This window comes from Halyomorpha halys, unplaced genomic scaffold (genome assembly GCF_000696795.3).
Source record: "Halyomorpha halys isolate HHAL.00 unplaced genomic scaffold, Hhal_1.1 Scaffold106.1, whole genome shotgun sequence".
In the NCBI taxonomy this organism is placed as follows: domain Eukaryota; kingdom Metazoa; phylum Arthropoda; class Insecta; order Hemiptera; family Pentatomidae; genus Halyomorpha; species Halyomorpha halys.
This window is the reverse complement of record NW_027111449.1, coordinates 2,385,081-2,405,134: the sequence shown is the minus strand read 5'-3', so window position 1 is coordinate 2,405,134 and position 20,054 is coordinate 2,385,081. Positions and strand designations below refer to the sequence as shown.

The 20,054-nt window shown below is 31.8% G+C and overlaps 1 protein-coding gene across 1 annotated transcript in view; it reads right to left on the bottom strand.

The window, feature by feature from the left end:
- Nucleotides 1–8,002: 8,002 nt before the first annotated feature.
- LOC106677710 (Mitotic arrest-deficient 1) overlaps nucleotides 8,003–20,054 on the bottom strand; it is a 14,177-nt gene continuing 2,125 nt past the window's right edge. Inside the window, exons 3-13 of the mRNA XM_014415795.3 lie at nucleotides 19,854–20,021; nucleotides 18,912–19,106; nucleotides 18,702–18,832; nucleotides 18,065–18,208; nucleotides 16,907–17,026; nucleotides 15,737–15,881; nucleotides 15,294–15,459; nucleotides 13,297–13,471; nucleotides 13,028–13,194; nucleotides 10,379–10,569; nucleotides 8,003–8,708 (exon numbers count right to left, since the gene is read on the bottom strand). Coding sequence (XP_014271281.1) covers nucleotides 8,532–8,708; nucleotides 10,379–10,569; nucleotides 13,028–13,194; nucleotides 13,297–13,471; nucleotides 15,294–15,459; nucleotides 15,737–15,881; nucleotides 16,907–17,026; nucleotides 18,065–18,208; nucleotides 18,702–18,832; nucleotides 18,912–19,106; nucleotides 19,854–20,021 — 1,779 coding nt within the window. The 3' untranslated portion in view covers nucleotides 8,003–8,531. The remainder of the gene's footprint in view (nucleotides 8,709–10,378; nucleotides 10,570–13,027; nucleotides 13,195–13,296; nucleotides 13,472–15,293; nucleotides 15,460–15,736; nucleotides 15,882–16,906; nucleotides 17,027–18,064; nucleotides 18,209–18,701; nucleotides 18,833–18,911; nucleotides 19,107–19,853; nucleotides 20,022–20,054) is intronic.

The window sequence follows — 20,054 nt, the reverse complement described above, 5'->3', positions numbered from 1 at the left end:
CCAGGCCTCAGGTTATGAAATAAAGAAAAAATAAATCTGCGGATGTTTGTGAAGTTGTGTCATCTAAATAACGGTAATAGTTCTACAGAGAGTAGAGCTTGATTTGAGTATCGCCTTGGGGGATTGGCAAACCATTAAACCTCAGCTACGGCCGGGAAATATGACAGTGGTCCCCAAAGCATAAAATGGGATTGGGCACCAATCTATATTCTGTGTCACGCTCCCAGTGTAGCATCTTTGTGTCGCTATCCATTTAAAATTGGTGGTAGAACAATATTGAAAACGTTTAACAAGTAGTATTTAATCTTAAGCTATGGTAAAAATGTAGATACAAAAATTATTGGCCGTAATTATTGCTATCTACTGTATCTCATCATTTAGTTGGGATGCCAGGATAATCGCTGATGACATTTATCCAAAATAAGTTAATTAATTAATTTATATTGAGTCCTGCAAAACTATTATTATAATTGGATTCTTTTCTAAAGGTCTGTAGTGTGCTTACCAGTTACCAATTAAATGTCTTTTTATCTATAAAATGTTGTTACCATTAATTATATAATATAATAAGGGGTAGTATTGTGTAATATAATAGTGAATAAACTAAATCAACGAACAAAGGGTTTATTTATAATTTATTGATATGATTGAAATGATTCAGATAATTGGTTTACCATAAAATATGATAATTACATTATATCTCATTACCTAATATGTACACATAGCTGCTGATTTGGGTGGTGTGCGTCGAGTATGTAGTGACGTCTTTGCCATTGGTGTTGTGATGTAAGGATGGCGTTCCAGGTCTCTTAGGGCCTTCTTAGGACTTCTCCAAGTCCATGCTCGTCTCTAGCCCGTCTTGTTATTTCTGATGCCTCTCTCCCTCCCTCTCTCTCTCTCTCTCCCTCCCTCTCTCTCTCTCTCTCCCTCCCTCCCTCCCTCCCTCCCTATTAGTGTTAGTGAAGTGACATTTTTTGGACTTCGCGTAACCGAATGGTGCGAAAGGGGCATTGTGATGGATCCGCCTTAACAAGCGTGAGGCGGATTTTACGCCGGTAACGCGATACAATACGCGAAATCAAACCCAAAAAGCCCCCTTCTAGAAAAATAACAAACGCACTAAGGGGAATACAGCTGGTGAAATTGTTAATGATAACAATTTCCTTGTCCTTCAAGATTTACAGACGGAGCTAGGACCAACTCTTCAAGCCGCCTCACAGAAATCCAAAAGTACAATATCAGAAGTGCGAAATATTTTAAGTGGTATGCAAATTGAAAATTACCTCTTAAAACCAACACGCGGAGGAGTTCATATCATCCTGAACTCTCTTCAAGACCGTAAATTGGTAGATAAACACTAAATCTCCAACACACTTCTGCCACACGGGCGGGAAAAAGTTTCACGACCAGGTTCGTGATTAAAAACTTAGACATAGCCACACCAATAGATGATGTAACAGAAGCTCCACGGGGCCTAGGCTCTAATGACGTCCAACGCCGAAAGAGCACTGATGCAGAAGGTAGAAAGACCCCTCTTTCCCCCCTAGTAACCATTGACGATATACAGAAGATTAGGCATATAATTCGCTGCCTATTTACGATTACGAAATACACACCGCTGAAAGAAAGTGGCCCGCCGTAGTGTTACCAGTGCCAACGGTACGGTCACACCAAAAACTATTGTGGTTATGAACCTCGATGTGAAAAACAGCACCATATTAGTGCAAGCCCGCGGGGCTGCCCTCCCAAATGTGCAAACTGTCGACTGGAACACGTAGCCTCGTTCCGCCAGTGTACGACCAGAATAAAGCTGCTCCAGAAAGCTGCGGAAATAAAGACCAAACTAGCGGAGAAGAAACGGGCTCACATCGAAGTTCAACCCAGAACCAATGGGATGGCTCAAAGAGTTGCTCTCTAATCCGACGCATTGCAGACCCCAAACTCACACCCACTACCTCGGACAGAACCCCAGCCACCAAGACAAATCAGAGAAGAGGACCCTCACTCCCCCTCCCCATGCTCATGACCAATCACCGCTCCTCTCACAATTAATGACGCAAATGAACATCATCTTCGCAGATTTCTGCACACAATTCATGCCTGATATGATGGTGTCCATATCAAACTTATTGGGGCTGGTTTCACAAAAATGATTCCCCAAACCGTCTTAAACTTCAATTGCTGTAGCCTGGCCACCAAACTAGAAGAGCTGGAGGCGCTACTAGCGCTCATCAAACCAACTGTGGCCATACTCACTGGCGACCGCCCCGCTTCAGAGAATATGCCGTCAATATGGATGACCTACACAACCCCCATGGCGGTGTGCTCATAGCAGTTCACCACGGGACGACATGGAATAAGATGGTACCGCCTATAAACACCCGTGAGGTCCGTTTAAGCCATCTCACCGTTCAGGTGATGATGCACCAACCCACATACATCACAGAAATCTACCGGTGTCCTAGGGGGTCAATGAAAGAACTAAGGCAACTCATCAACACGTGCGGAGCGAAAACAAATCACTGGCTGGTAGGGGACTTCAGGCACACCCTATGGCACAACACCACTGCAAACCTGGCGGGAAGACAATTGGTCAAAACCGTCTTCACGGTAATTCATCCTGGTACCCATACTTACTTCATACTACCACCATTTTCGGACCGGTTTCTTCTCAAACATCGACCTCCTATTGACCAGACAACCTCATCGTGCCACAGGTTGTACGGTGATGGATTTCATCACATCCAATCACCGGCCGATCATGTATGAAATCAATGGGGAAGTCCTGAACCGGAGAAGGAGAAATTTAATTATTGCAAAGTTGACTGGAGTAGAATCAAAGAAGAGGTGCCAACATCGACCAATTCACAGCAGTGATCGTAGAAGCTGTAAAGACAACCAACTTACCACCACAGGCCTCTCCACCTACAGAAACCCCCACCCCATATCATGGCTCTCATAAGGAGTAGACGAACCCTGAAAAATTGACTCTACCGCTCCAGAGATCATTAAGAAGGTCCTCAACTCAATCACCACACATACCAGAAACCTGATGCGCCAATGGAAAACAGCGACTTAGCATGATCGCCTCAGGACTACCCATGGCGACTATCGGAAGTTTTGGAAACTAACGAAGGCGACAACAAAGAAGACGTCCGATGTTAGACTCCATGATGGCGACTGCCTCTTAACTCGTGCCGAACAGGCCATGTTACTGGCAGAACACTACCGCTATGACATCGAAGTGCGGACGAGGGACCCACTCTCAGTACCCCCCATGCCTCAGGAAGCAATGTTCGTCTCTCCTAGGACACTGAAGGCGATGCTCAGAAGAACGCAGGGCAATAGGACCCCTGAACATGATGGGGTACAAACTGTTCTGCTCAAACAACTTCCGCGGAAAGCGTGCTTGAGGCTGAGATATTTCCCCGATAAATGGAAACATGCGTTCCTGTTCAAGCTGAATAAGTTTGGGACGGAGGCTGACCACTATAGACCTATCAGTCTATTGCCTCATCCCTCTAAGGTTTGAGAAAAGATCCTGAACACTCCGTGATACGTTACGAGCAGACTGGTTTTCAGGCTCGTCTTAGTACTGAACACTATCTCATGAAGCTCAAGACTGAGGTAAATGCCACTTCCAACAGGAACGAAGCAACAGCGATGATATCCATGTCGACTGCACAAAGGCATTCGACTCTGTGTCTCACGCAAGGATGCTCGGAACAGCTCTACAACGTAATCGCCTCATTTCTCAACAGCAGGACCATCGCTGTGAGGATACGTGGTGCATACTCAAGATCCGCCCCCTATCCTGCGGACTTCCCCATGGAGCAGTCCTCTCACCTGTTTTATTTTCAATAAAATGTAGTTGGCAAAAACCACAGACATGCAACAATTTGCTGACGATATCGCCATCTACAGCAGCAGTATAAATGCCAAAACAGCTCTACGAAAAGTCGAAAACGTCTCTTCTGACATCATCCAGCAACTGGGCCACTTAACCATATCGGTTAACTCAGCCAAAACGGACTGTGTGGTGTTCGCTCAAAACAGGAAAAAACGATCAACACTTCCGAAAACTCTCAAATTGGCGGACACCGCATCATCATCTCACCTAATAATTCCATAGTATATTTGGGCATAAAACTTGATCGCTACCTCAAGCTCTCCACCCATCTCTACCAGAAGACGAGAACGGTCAGAAGAAAATCGTACCGTCTAAACCACCTCCTCACTTCACTGGCTCTTTCCCTACGACTAAAACTCCAGGTTTATAGCAGGCCGGCGCTACTCTACGGAGCGCCACTGTTCACTCACCTCTCAGACGGCACAAAGAGGCTCTTCTAGCGCTTTCAAGGTTCAATGCTCAAGAAGATGGTGCGAACAATAGCGTGACGAATGAAGAAACCACCAGATCTCTATATGCTATTGGATCTCCCGACTCTCCTAGTATTCATAGAACGCCGCAATATCAAATTCTTTGATTACCTCCAGTACCTCACAAATCTTCTCTTCCAAACTCTGAAACCAGCTCCCCCTCCACTGCATTGGCAACAAAGTGTGAAAGGACATGTCTTAGGTTAAGTTCCACTTCATACCAAATGTGTGCCCCAACATGTTTAACAGTCATGCAACCCACACTACAAAACTTTTAATACTTCCTAGACCTCTTAAAATGTAGACCCTCTACAGAAAAAGGAAATACAAGAAAAACTGTATATATTTTATTAGATATATGTTAATCAAAATAATTTTCTTAGAGACTATGAAAAAATAAAATAAAATAAAGACCATTGTGTACTAAGGCTGCTTAAATATTTATACTCTTGCTTTTATTTCTTTATTACTACCAATGACAAATATGGAACATACCAATGGGCCGCAAACAATCACAAACAAAAATACACCTTTGAAGACACAGTGAGGATCCCATTGCAGGACAGGCCAGATTTCATATGCCTAAGAAATGCATTGTTTGCAAAAACCTACAGAAAGAATTAAAAGTAGACACAACAGCGTCAACACATTATCGCAGATGAAGGACACTTCAAATACCAATAAACTCAGCATATCCACACCCACCACGAACAAACCAATCCTAAAACCAACCATGTCTTTGGCGGAATTAAAAACTGTCTCTTAAAGAGAATATCAAAAATTAACGTTTGTTCTGATAAGGACGAAAATAAAATTTATTTCACCTATTTTGAGGACCATAATGCTAACCTAAATCTACTCCATAATAGTCAGGGCATGTATTATCACACATATGCCCCACCAGGCACTAAGCCTGTTAAAAGATATGACATGAAGGGGTTTGAAATCAACCAACCTATAAAACCTATTAAAGAAGTCCTTGCCCACTTACTGAGGTTTAAAAGCATTTGGATGCAAAAAAAAAAAAAAACCAAAGAGTAAGGTCAGAAACTTGACCTTTGCTACTTAATAATGACAAAAGGCCATGATCATTCAAGTCAGACTAAAACACAACTACATGCTTTTACCAGAGCCTCAATACCTAACTAGACATAATCAAGACCTTTCTACATGACAACTAAATGGACAAAAAATATTATTTTAGCTTTTTGTTCACTGGCCCACATTTTATTTCTTGCTGCTATCATCAGTTCACCTCTTCACTTCCATATTCTCCACTCTTGAAAATTTAAGGCTTACAAAAGAACCAATAATTCTTTTTTATTAGGTTATTATTTTTTAGCGTGTTTCTGTATTATCATTTTGTTTAGACACCATAGGCCCTATAAAACATACTTAATGAAAAAAATTGTTTGACATTAGAATGCTTTAACTACTGTTTATATTTACAAATGAGTTGGTTGCAATATAATATTAAGATTATTCTGGAGATTAACTTAAAAAATTTTTTAGTCGTGGAGTTAGAAACTGAAACATGAAAGAATAAGATCGAGGCTAAGAAATTGTTGGAAGGTAGACTATCGAGACAGTAAATGCTAAGGTCCCTTGGGTAAATCCAGAAGATAAATCTGCCACTGGCTGTGAACCAAGGGCGGTTATATAACAAACAAATCAATGTGTTTTATATGTATTGTTTACTAAGACAACAATTTATTTTTTTTATTAACAATTACTTCTATCCAATCTTTAAAGTAATTTGAAATGAATTAATGTTTAAGAGTTTAATAAATAATCTTATCTAGAACAGTGATGTTGTAGGATTATTATGTAGTAGAATTAAAATTTTAGTTGCAAAAAATCCAGGTAAAGTTGGAAATTGTTTTAATCGGTATATTCTGTCTCTAAGAAGAAACTAAGTTTGAGTGGATATATGTGTTGAGCTTTAAGTGGTAATCTACATCAAAATCTTTTGACTTTTTTTAAAATAATAGCAATAACTCAAAAACCGGATACTTTATTGAAAAAGTTATTATTACATAACAAATTGGTCATTAAATTCTGCATTGAATAGCTACAATAACATTAGAATTCGATCAATGAGTGTTTTCAAAATAGTGGTCAAGTAAGTGCCTGATGTTTGATTTTGTAAACTTTGCTAATCATTTGTAATTTATATTTCAGGAATCATTATACATACAGATATCTATAAGCAATCAAATTAATGCTAGTTGAATTAACTATAAAGTAGTTTATATTAGTATTTTCGTAACACCAGTAGTCTTCATACTAATCAAAATAAATTTACAAAATGTTGATTTTTAATTGTTTGCATAAAACATGGTTTATGAAAAACTAAATCTCAAGAACTATTAGACGTATATATACCTATTAGCACTTAAATTGGAGCTAATTAAATATACTATAAATTAGTATAAGACGTTCATTTTTGTAAGAATAGTAGTTTCCATGAAATTTGCCAAAATATTGATTTTTGTTAAACATTGTTGCTTTTTTTTAAAACTAGCATCTCGAACACTATTGAATGTAATGAGCTCTATTAGAGCTCATATTTTAGAAAATTTGCTGCACTTTAAAATAATGCACTACATAGTTTATAGTATTGTTGGTAGTTTTAAGGATATGGAGTTCCGAATGAGTTTTTCTCGAATAAATTAAACATCCTTCAGGGGGTGTGCACCTTAAATACTTCAATATTTACTTTTTGATGACATACACTGTATTCCTTGTATAGCCTCGATAGAAATTAAACCATTATCTGAAGGGAAATAGAAAATTTGTTTTCCCTTAAACTCATTAGAAAGCTGGTTATGTTATCAACAGCTAATATTTTATACATTTTTGTGGTAAGATTGCTAGTTAAATTGCAATCGAGTAGCAAAGTTTACAAAATGGGGGAATAAATTGAAAAATCAGGCACTTACTTGACCAGTTTTGAAAACACTTATTGATTGAATTCTAATATTATAGTAAACATTAAACACATAATTTAGTGCTCTGGAATTTATATAGTAGACATTTTTTTGACAAAGAATCTAGTTTTGAGTTAGTTTTAATTTAGTAAAAAAAAGTCAAATAATTTACATATATTTTGAGAGCACTGTTTAAAGCTTACCACAGAAATTGGCACAAGCTAGTTTCTTCTTATTAGAGATAGAGTACACCGATTAAAATAATTTTCAGGTTTACCTCGATCTTTTTTGATCTAATTAAACCTTCCTACCCTACCAACCAAAGGTGGTAAAAACTTGTTTTACTTTCTTTTCTACAAGATTTCATTGCATGGAATTTATGAAATTGAGCTAAACTTCCTTTAAATAAAAAAATCATGCTAGTTAGAATTAATTCATAGTTAATTTTATTAATGCACAAATATGGCAAGTTAAATACTAGAAGATAACTATTAGTTGGTGTAATAACACATCCAACAAATTGTCAAATATTGGCAGTCAACATATTAAACAATTCTTGCTATGAAGGTACATACACCACAATAATAAAATAAGCACTGACACAAAATATTTGATTGCCATATTTTTCACAGACAGGAATGTTTGAAAGTACATTGTTTAATAAGAAATAGACCATAAATAATAAACAATACTCCATTTACATGTTATTTATTTAATATTACATAATTTATCCATACAAATTTACAATATTTACATCAATCATAAATCCATGAAGTCACAATGAAAGAAAATCATATTTCTATTATATTGAATGTTATTAAAAAAAAAAAAATTACATATAATAAATGCAGAGATTAACAAACTCATATTAAATTTTTAAATGACAATACGAATTTGTTTTTAATTTCATTTCTGCAATTAACAAATTTAATAACAATACAAAGCAACAAGATTGATAAAAATAAATAAAACTATTCTATTTCAACAAGAACGGTATCTACTAATCTCTTTTAAATACAAGTAAATACAATGTTCTAGTCCATTTCATATTGCAACTTCAAAAAAATATAAAATATTATCTGATATTCAAGCATTCAAAATGCCTATGATAAATAACCTACAGATTTAAAATTAATAAAGATTAAAAATATTTTTTACAACAATCTGTGTCATAGCCATGTTTTTAACTATGACTAGTGACGACCGATTCCTAATCAGTTATTATGCAATAGAAGTTACGGACATAGTCATTGAATGACTTTGTTTCTTAAAAAGATCAATCGTAAGAGTTGACAAAAAGACAGGTATTGAATGATGCTGAAGAAGAATGTCATCAACCAGCTCAGCAAGTGTTTTGCTATATTCAGTCTCTAAGAGTTCCATCCCATTACCAGTCATCTAAATAACAAAGTTTAATGTTATAAAATAACAAAATGATTTGTGTTATCTTTTTAAAATTACAATGTATTAGATAGCATGATAATGAACTACTATCTTTTAAGAACATGAAACAATAACAATTCACTTATTAGATCGTAAGCCTCTAAAATAATGAGAATACAATTCTATTTGAAAAATAAATTTATAAAGCTATTTTAAAAAAATGTGATACATATATTAGGACATCATTCACAAATTATGCTCAGAAAAGAAACTGTTGCAAGTTTGAATTGAATTAAACAGTCAAAATTATCTTGAGACATCTTCATAGAATAGACTTCAAAGTCAGGAGCAATGAATGGACACCACCTGAAGACATGCCAAATCTTCATTGTTTCACATACAGTGCAATACTTCACTGATGAACAATCTAACTCAAATCAAAAGGATGGAAGGGATCCCATACATAATGATATTCTTCATCATCATTATTGACAATACGATTATTATTGTTTCCCCTTACTATATTTCCATTTATAGGTCAGTAAATTTAAAAACTGTCATAAGAATCACGGAAACACAAAAACATTTATCTATAAATTCAGTTTATTTATGTGCTTTTAGTCATTCCCCATTATCTTCTATGATTTTAAATAGTAGGTATTAATTTTTCTAAAAATTTCCTCTTTTCAATTCAATACTGTATAACTTATTTCTGAAAATTTGTTTTCAAAAAGTGAAATTATTTCTAATTTTTTTCTTTTAGTTAAATTATCAAATTCGTTCATACTTTATATTCATCTATTTTTTATGACTAAAAACAGCGATTGTTATTTAATTAGAATAAACAATTTAAGGTACTTTGTGGGAAGCTAATTTGAAAATTTTGTACTTAAGCCCTGTCGGAATATTTCAACAAAGATTAGACCTCGCTAATATCAACGACCATTCCATTGTATATGAACACCTATGATTTGAATCAATCTCCCTAAAACCATTTTCAATAAAATGTTAAAACACTTTGAAATAGTATTTTATCAAAGAATTCCACTTAGTCAGTTTTTAAGTCAAGTAATTTCAGTTTAATACAACTTTTCTTTTTCGAGCTACCACAGACCATTTAATGAGATTAAATTAATAAAGCTTGGGGGACCATAAAATGTTTGATTCTGTTGAAAATTTGGTTATGAAATTTTTCACAATCATAATACCTCCCATACCTCCCTCTAACACATATTTTAGATATAGATAAGTGAAAATAAAATGAATAGAAAAAATTTTATTTTATTAATTAGAGTAAGCAAGTAAGTAATATATAAGAAAGGAAATAATTTCCTGGAAGTTATTTTTTATTGTATAGTGCATTTTAAATGGTCAGTTTTTAAAAAGAGCCCATGATCATAAAAAGACATTGATATAAGACTGAAGAACTTAACTTCTTAAGCCTTAAAAGTTTTTTAAATAAAAAATAAGTTAATACATAGCAATGAGATTAGTTGATCAAATAAAAAAAGAAACTCAAATGCTTTAATCACACTTTGCCACACAAAGAAATAAATTTGATAACTGGATAATAGTCTGATACTTTAATCATCCAAAAATACAAAAAAAAAAAATTGAGTTTCCATACTAATATTTTATAAAAACCTGAATGTTTTATTTGCATGTTGAATACATTTTATAATTACCTTAAAAATAAGGTGTTGTTCCTGTGACTCAGCATAGAGGCTCGACAGTCGATACAGACTATTAGGAAGCCCATCAACTTTGTAGCCAAGCAAAGCATAAATAGCCTCTCGGAACTCATGTCCTTTCGTCTTGAAGACTTCTTTCAACCGTTGATTAACAGTTTCTTGACTTTTAATCTTCTCGCGAAGCTCTGTAGCATAATTATAATGAATTAAATTTTAAAAGCATACATTTTCTCAGATGCTACATATGGAAATATTCTAAGACTCATACGTTAATTATTACAACAAAAAAAAAACCAATGAACATTAAATATTTACCAAACAATAAAAATAATCCTTAATTATTATGACATGTCTTTCATATAACTCAAGTTTAATTTGGAAAACAATAGAACCCCAATTATCCGTTCTAGTCACGACAAAGACAACATTGGTTAAGTAAGAGAGCTAATTAGTTCGGAGTGTATGAAAAAATAAAAAATAAATTATGCAATTGAATTTTAAAAAATTAAAATGTAATAAAAACTTAACAGATAAGAGAGAATGCATTAATATGACTTACTTAAATTTATTAGACCAATTTAATATAATTTAAAATAAAAATGACTATAGATACACAAACTAATTTAATTTTACAAACCATCAATAAATTTTTAAAAGTAGTTAAAATGACAATTGCTGTCTTGTTTTACCAAATTAGTGCTTTCTTGGCACTTTATTAATTTATTAATTTTCTTTTTTGGGTTACCTACGATAAGAAAGAAACTATTTTTACTTAGAATTGAAGGAAAAAATTTTGCATTCAATAAACAGCTCATGAATAATCCACAAAGAAAAATAATTAGAAGAAGTAATTGGGTGCATTTCATCAAACAGATTATATAGGAAACAGTGACCAACACTGCATTAGGGGCAAATACTTTAGTATATGATTACTGTAGATAAATGAAAAAAATAATATGAGAAAAATTAAGAGATAAAAACAACAAAAATCATTGGCCCCAACTCACAGTAGATTAAAACTTCACCATCTTATGTCAACAGGGCACTTTAGAAATTTTAACTGTCCTAATGAAGTAAGGGATGAAATCTATATACAAATCTAGATTTGTAGATGTTTTTTGCTGGTTTCAATCCTTCCTTTCGGATCGTTCCCAGTAGGTAGTAACAAAGAGCAGGTAGTTTCAGATCATGACCCTAACCTGTGGTGTCTCTCAGGGTTCATCGCTATCTACATCAATGGCCTTCCCCTCCTTATACAACATTCTTAATACTATCTGTACACGGACGATTTCCAAATTTACCTGTCCTACCCACCTTCTGACCTATTAGTTGCCATGGAGAAGCTTCGAGAAGACTTAAATCAAATTAGATACTGGGCACAAGAAAACAAGCTTAAGTTGAATGCAGAGAAGACTAAGGCAATCGTAATAGGATCCAATCACCACCAGAAAACTATTCCTCATATTCCAACCTTATTCCTAAACAATAATCCAATACAATTCTATCCATATGTTAAAAACCTAGGTGTCATTATAGACCAAACTCTCTCCTGGAAAAACCATGTCTTTGACATTTCCCGTCGTACCTTCTCCACCCTAAAGCGCTTAAATTAGCTCCGTCACCTACTTCCTTTTGAAACCCGTAGGCTCCTGGTTACATCCTTAATATTCCCTCACTTTGATTATTGCTGTGTGGTTTACGGGGGTGTCTCAGGGAATCTCAAAGCAAAATTAAAATGGTTAATCAATTGTTTTGTATGATCCATCTTTGGGATAAATAAAGAATATTATTACTATTAACATAAATATTACTGGAACTTTTTTAAATATTTACTAAGAATCTATAAGCATGTATATGTATATATCTAAATATGTATAGGTTTATATGTGTGTATGTGAATATGTATGCATATTCATATAATCATCGCTACTTCATTTGTTTTACTTTATTTCATTTTATTGGAATTATATCCTTAAGATTTATTATTTGTTAGAGGATTTATTTTATTTCATTTTTTTTTCAATACTTTTTTATGTTGGTTCATCTATTTATCTTCTCTATTTGATAATTTTGATTTTTGTTTAAACTTGTAAATATGCATATTAACAGTAATTGTATCTTTTTGTTTATTTATTTTTAGTTTACTTGTATTAGATTCTGTTTCATTTTGTTTTATTTTTTATTAGAAGTTAGTCACCATATGATTTGTAATATGATATACAGTTTTATTTTATCATCTTTACTTTATACATTCTGTTAATTGTGTGGTTTATTTTTTATCTTATCAAATTGATAATTATAATTATACTTATGATAGTTTATAATTTCATTTTTATTTTGAAAAATTCGTATTTTACTCTAAGGCTCTAAAGCATCATTCTTACACTTGTAATATTATTCTAAAGGGATTAGTCCCAGGATAAATAAAGAATATTATTACTATTATTATTAATAAGAAAACTTTATCACAAGAAATGGACAGTCATTAACGGCTGTCAGCTTTTAATGACTTTTTAATAGACATTAAGTTAACAATTCTAAAATAATCGTAGATTAACTACTGACTCAGATACAGCCTTAAAATGTACTATCAACCCACTGAAGAGTTAAGATATCGCTTATTATTATTTAGGTGGATCTTACCTAATATTTCTTTTGAAAGATCCTCCTTTTGTGCTATCTGCTGAGTTATGTCATTCACATTGCCTTCAAGATAAAGATTTAATCGCTCTTTGGTTTCGAACAATTCTTTCCTAAGTGCAGATAGTTCATCTTGTCTGTTATTAACAGCTTCATCAGTTGGATTCAACCTAAAAATAAAGAAAGAATATTATCATATATAATATTTTCTTTGAACAGGAAAAATAAAGCAATGAGTCAAATAAATAAATTGAAAAACATAAAATACTAACTTAAAATGAAGTATTTTTGTATTAAGTGTATTAAAATCTCCTTTCAATGATCTATGATCAATCTCAAACTCAAGTTTTTCAATCTTTTCTTTGTATGCTTGATTTTCTTTCTTCAACTTCTCTATTTCTGCCGTAGAATGTTCTTTCTCAACAGTGTACATGCTATTGGATCCAACTATAACAAAAAAAAATTAAAATGAGGAATATTGATTACAGAGAGTTTATAGCACAGCATCATGAACAATAGAACAAATGAACATTTAACAGCAAATTACTAAAGATCAAGACCTAGATGGAATAAAATTTTAATGAGACTTTTAATTAAAATGAATAAAGCAAGAAAACAGGATTCTGCAATGACACATCTGACTAAAAATTAAGGTATCAGACCAAGACATATAAAACCAGGAATAACAAAAACTATTCAAACCACACTAGATTATTTTAGAAGAGGAACATAAATATAATCAAGACATGCTCATCCTCAACTATTTCTGACTACTAATAGGTCTTGCTTCAATTTTCTTTCAACAAAAGTCGAATAGGAACAGTATAGATTGGATATTAGGATAGCAAATTAATATATCTATTAGAATGTCCGGCTAATAGTCTGCATTGCAACCGACAGAATTCAAAGTCACAGAATTATACAATCATTAAACAATTTTAAAAAAGAAAAGAATCACAGATAAAGGGAGAGTGAAAATTCCATTTAAAATGGTAACCAAGGAGTTTAAAGTTTTTAAAGTAATGAGCAATGATTTAATATTTAAATGATATGAATACTGATGTATATACATATACATATACATATACATATACATACATATACATATATATATATATATATATAAAATATGAGATATTTAATGAGACTGAAATAAAACTGATAAATGTTTTTTTAGAGTAAAGCTAGTATTATAAAAAATAATTTCAATACTGGCTAAAGGCAACAAATACTATGATAATTTACATTAATTTAATACAAATTATAAAAATAAAATAAAACTAATAACCAATTATTAAAAGAGTAGCAACAACAAAGAACAACGATAATGATTGGATGGGAAAAACTTCCTAAAAAAAAAAAGAAAATTTAATAGATCAGACTAATACTTTTAAATTCAAGTAATTCTACGCAATTGTCATTGGGAGGCTAATAACCAGAGCTGTCTCAATATCCATGTCCTTCATAATCTGACATATAACAACCTCATATACTACATTACAAACATTATACAGAATTATATTTATAATTTTACACTGTGAATACAAAAGACCCTCCTTTTTTATAAAGGATCCAAAACATTCCTTTTTACTACCAAATTAGGAGACTTCTCATTCAAAGACAAGCATTGCAAAGTATATAGTTTACATAAAGCATTGTAATGTATTTTAAAAAATACTACTGAAGGATCACTTGACATAATGTAATTTCATAATAGCAAGACTATAGTTCACTTTTTAGACTGTTTCCTTATGTTTACAAAATCATTTGCTAGAAAAAAAAAATAAATAACTAAATAATACTCTGTCAAACCCTAAAATTCTGATTGTCTGATTCCAAAAGAATACATAAAATCACATTTGCAAATAAATTGATAAATTTTAATATAATTCTTTTAAAAACATTTTCCAGTCCTAGATTTTGTTCCAACATTATTAGACAATCCTGCAACAAATCTTTCTTCCAAAAAAATCATAACTTGCAATTTTTCTATATCTGCACAGTTTTGATTAAGTTAAAAAAAAAAATTGCAATTTACAGATAGAAGTACTTTATTAGTTTAATAGATCGGTCTCAGATTTGATTTTCGGTATTTTTTGCTTCTGCCTCTTTGACGAAAATGTTTTTCTTAATAAGACAACTCCTAAAGAACAAGTTACCATCATTAATTAACCTTACTATCAGCCAAATAAATCATCTATTTATATGATTATAGCAATATTAATATTTTTTATCAAAATTTAGGAATTGTAAAAGACATCAGTCAAACCTGGTGTGATAAGAGATGGGTCTGCTTCCATTTGTTTAATCCTTTCACGATAACCATCAACAAGTTTTTCTAAGAGTTCAATTCTTCCATCTCCAACTAAATGACTTCCACTGATGGTCACTTCTTTTTGGCAGGAATCAATAAGACTTCGAAGATCATTACGTTCCTATTAAAATAGTAAATTTGTAAGTACAATTGTTTCTGAGAATATATCTATTTTATATGTTGCTATAGTTATATCCAATTAATGAAATAAAGATGAGATTGTAGTTAGGCATAAATTAAACATAAGAAGATGGTTGGAAGTGCAAGGTCCACTGACTGTCTTCTGTTCATAATAAAACAAATATATTTGAAAAGAAAAAATGATCCAGATATGATTTAATTTCTTATTTAAGCACATTTAAATAATGATAAAAAAGAAGTAAACCGTATTGAATTACCCAAGCAATGAGGGCATTTTGCTTCTTGAGCCTTTTAAGATTACTGTTTGTAGTTGCAAGTTCTTCGGTTAATCTTTCAATATCCTGTTTCAATTTACTAATTTCACTGAGAGCCAATTTTTCAGTATCCTCCATACTCTTCAGCCTAAAAAAGATAATTTTAATAAAACACTAAGCCATTGCCATAGCTGGAGAATAATCCTGCCCTACAATACACATTTTGTTCAAAATTTTGAAAATAGATGTTTACCTAGCCCCACAGAACTTAAACAATCTATGAAGCTATATTTCATGCAAAATTTCAAAAAATTTCTTAAATCAAGAGGTTCTCTATATAGAGGTTTGGATTGCTAAAAATTTAATATATTGTTATCCACACATTTATATATTGATCTCCACCAAGCGAATAATAAGTAATTCAATCTTGTTAAAACAATTAATAAGTGTGAAGTGAGAAACAATAAACACATTGAATTGGAAATATACATATATAAGAAGTATACAATCTAATTTTACCAACCGTGAAAAATAATGTTACTAACTACATATTATAAATCACTGTAATTATTAAAAAAAAGTATTTACATAAAGTTATGTAATATGCTCTGTTGCCTCAACACTTAAAGAATATTGTTTCCATTTGTTAGCCATCATTACTAGACAACACCAAAAGAACATTTAAATTATTAAAAAAAACCTATTATATTAGATCAAAATAGATAACTGATGAAGCATGACTTTAAAAATATTCATGTCCTCACACCATTCATTTTACAGAGATAGATACATATACAATGAGTTATATAAAGGTCAATTTCACTATATAAAGATTACCATAGAGAAAATTTGTTACATAAAGGTGTTTTCTGAGATAATTTTAAATTTGTTGCATAGAGATTTGTTTAAATGCCCAAGAGACATTTAAAATAATTTCAAAAAGACATTAAATCCATTTTATTTTAATGCTATCTTTAGTTCTAGGCGTTTCAAAAAATTTGTCATATTGAGGAATTCATCAGATCAAGATTATGCTATAATACTTTTTGAAATAGCTATGGCAAAACTAAAGATCAATTATGGTGTATAACATGCGGCATAAATAGTAGGTCAACTAATAATAATTAGATTTCTTAAAATGAAACATAAATAAGAAGAATTAAAGAACTTCACTTGTTATTTAATTGGGACTGCTGAGACGCTGCAAGGAGGCTATTAGTCTGGAGTTGCCTCAGGTAGACCGACAGCTGAACAGCTCCCGACCCAGTTCCTAATACTTCTGTGGCAAGATTTCTAAAAAGAAAAAACAATTCACATATTTGAAAATAAATAAATCTTTTACTTGTTGATATTATCATATTTAAATCAATCTTGTATGTTTTGTATATGATCTATGTTGTATTATAAAACAATAATTTTGAGAGATCAGTCTATGTGTGTGCATATTTATATCATACAGAGAAGGACCAATTAGGGATACTCTCAAGCCCATTTTTTATTAATTCACTAACTAAAATAACATCATAGTGCAGAATCTATGATAACAATAAATATTATGAATGAAAAAATTATTCCTACTTATAAACAAAAATATATTTTAAGTATATATCCACTTAGAAGCATTCATTAGTGGAACACTACCAACTACATTTAAAATATCAGGATAGCTAAGCGAACTAAGGTGCCAGAATCAGGAGTAATCTTTTTTGTGTGAATATTTTTTTTATTTGAAAATTATAAAAACTACTTAAGACACAATTCACATCATATTCATGACTATTCCTAGTTTGGGTCCTTAATTATAAAATGCAGCTCAGTATAAGTAAATTTTTCAAAGACTGCTCTATTCTTTATTAGTAAATGCTTTTAAGCTAAGGGGATATTGGGGGGGGTGGGATGGGGAGGCAGGTTTTCCTCTAATTACTTTTATTGCAATGTGATCTTGAGATGGTGACATCCTTCAACCAATATTTGTTAAAAGTAAGATAAGAAAAGGCATATTGTATTGAAATTTGTGAAGAAAAATTAATCTGGGGTAAAAACTAAAAACAAACAAGAATCAGAATAGTAACTTCACTACCATAAGACAAATTGGTAAATCATGAGCTTTCTCATCGAAACTGCTTCTGCATTAATTTAAACTACAGTAGATAATGCCATATGTCAACATAAATCAGGTTCTATAAAGTAAATAATATTAGAACTGAAGTTATAAAATCAAATACCAAAAACTAATTATTAAATTAATATAAAAGGCTTTAAAATAATGGAAAAGTGATTAAGTTGAAAAACTATTGTTTTATTAAAAAATTAAATTATCCTATATATAACCTGTATTCCGCAAGCTTTCCTTCGGCTACTCCAAGATCAACCCTAAGCTTGAGTAGTTCACTTTCTCTTTCTTCTAGAGTTGTTAAACGTGCCTTCATTTCTTCAACAACTGATTCAAGATGGACAGCATTCGAGCAACTTTCCCTATAATTAATTATACTGTTAATCATAACAATAATTTTCAAAACTACAACTCTTTAAGTTTAAAAATTATCAATATACCTAAAGTATTACTAGATGGAAAATAATTATTTAAAAAAACTAAAACAAATTAAGCTTCATCACTAAAACTCAAGAGTTTTAGTGAGTCAACACTTCAAGAAGTGTCTTATTTTCTGTATCGGACAAAGATGTACTGATTTTTAGGCAATGGTTAAGGTGACAAAGTCATCAAATACCATGCTCAATTTTTTGCATGCATTTTTAACTAGCGAGGATTTCCTCCTCACAAGTTAAAGATATGGTCTAAGAAGATCAAAATTTATTGGATGGCACACACTAATAAATATATCGAGCTTTTAATTTAGTGCACGGTACTTATAACTTAGTGTAGTACAGGTGAATGACCTGTAGGTAAGCCAACCTTTTGCTTTCGATGTAATACATTAAGAGATTAGATCCAAAGATATAAACTCACTTTAATTTTGTATTCTGTTGAGTATACGATTTCAATTGCCTTTCTAATTCTGAATATCGCATAAGCTTATTCTGCTGGGATTTCACCATTAAATCCATTTCTTCATAGCTTTTTTTGGCACTTTGTAGCTCCTTAAAATATAAAAACAAAAAAGATACATAAAATTGGCTATTTACAGAATTTATAATAATTATTAAAGTACAATATTACCTTAATTGTTAAATGTGCATTTGCTAAAGCTGCTTTCATAGTTTCTAACTCAGATGTTGTTTGTCTAAGCTTCGACAATTCAGAATTGATAGTATTACATTTCTCATTACACAATTCAATATCAGTCTTCAAACGTTGATTCTCAACCTGGAGAGACTTAAAATGTTGATCTTTCTCCGACAACTGATCTTCTAACTAAAAGCCAAAAACAATGTTTATATTTTAACTGTATAAACGAAGACAAATATTAATGATTTGAAAAATATAATGTCAACTAGTTACCTTTTACAGGACTAACCTTACCTTATATATATGTATGATTTTTTTTTTAAGATGGTTTTTTAATAAATAAATATTTTTACCATCCTTTTATTTCTAAATGGTGACCAATTGGTTTCATTCACTAACAAAGATCATGAAGATTTTTGTAAAGCAAAGAAGAGTAAAAAAAAGTATTTAAATTCCACATAATTTAACAATACAAGAAATAACAAAATATATACATACATTTCTTTAAAATTTGTATTTCCAGTAATGTGCAGATAAATACTAATTCTACCCGTTTCTCTCCAAAAATATATTAATATAACTGACATTTTTTGCTTGCAAGGGCTAGTCAGAAGATAAAAAAAGTTTAATATCTCTGATTTATTTTATTTTATGTTAAAACATTTATAAGTAAAACAAATGATGACAGTACACAATTGTATACTTTGATTTTAAGAGCAGTCTCCAAGTGACAAAATGCTTAAGTATATGTTAATCTAAACTGATTCAGATTTTTTTATTCATATATTTTTTAATTTTCCGATTATTCCGATGTTTTAGTATATATGTAGATTGAAAAAAAAATAATCATGGAATAATGATTACTTTCATGCTTAAAATTAAATTATTTTATAGGAATACTTAGCTAAAACTATGGACACTTAACAATCATACCTCAGATATTTTATGTTTCAATTCAGTATTTTCATCGTAAAGAAGTATATTTTTCGTTTCTTTTTCACTTCGATCAGAATTCATTTTTTCTGTAAGACTAGCAATTTCATCTTTCAGTTTGTCTTCTCTTCTTTTCAAAGTTGTAACTCTTCGCTCCAATTGCTGAATCTAAAAAACATAAATCATTTTTAAAAATTAGCA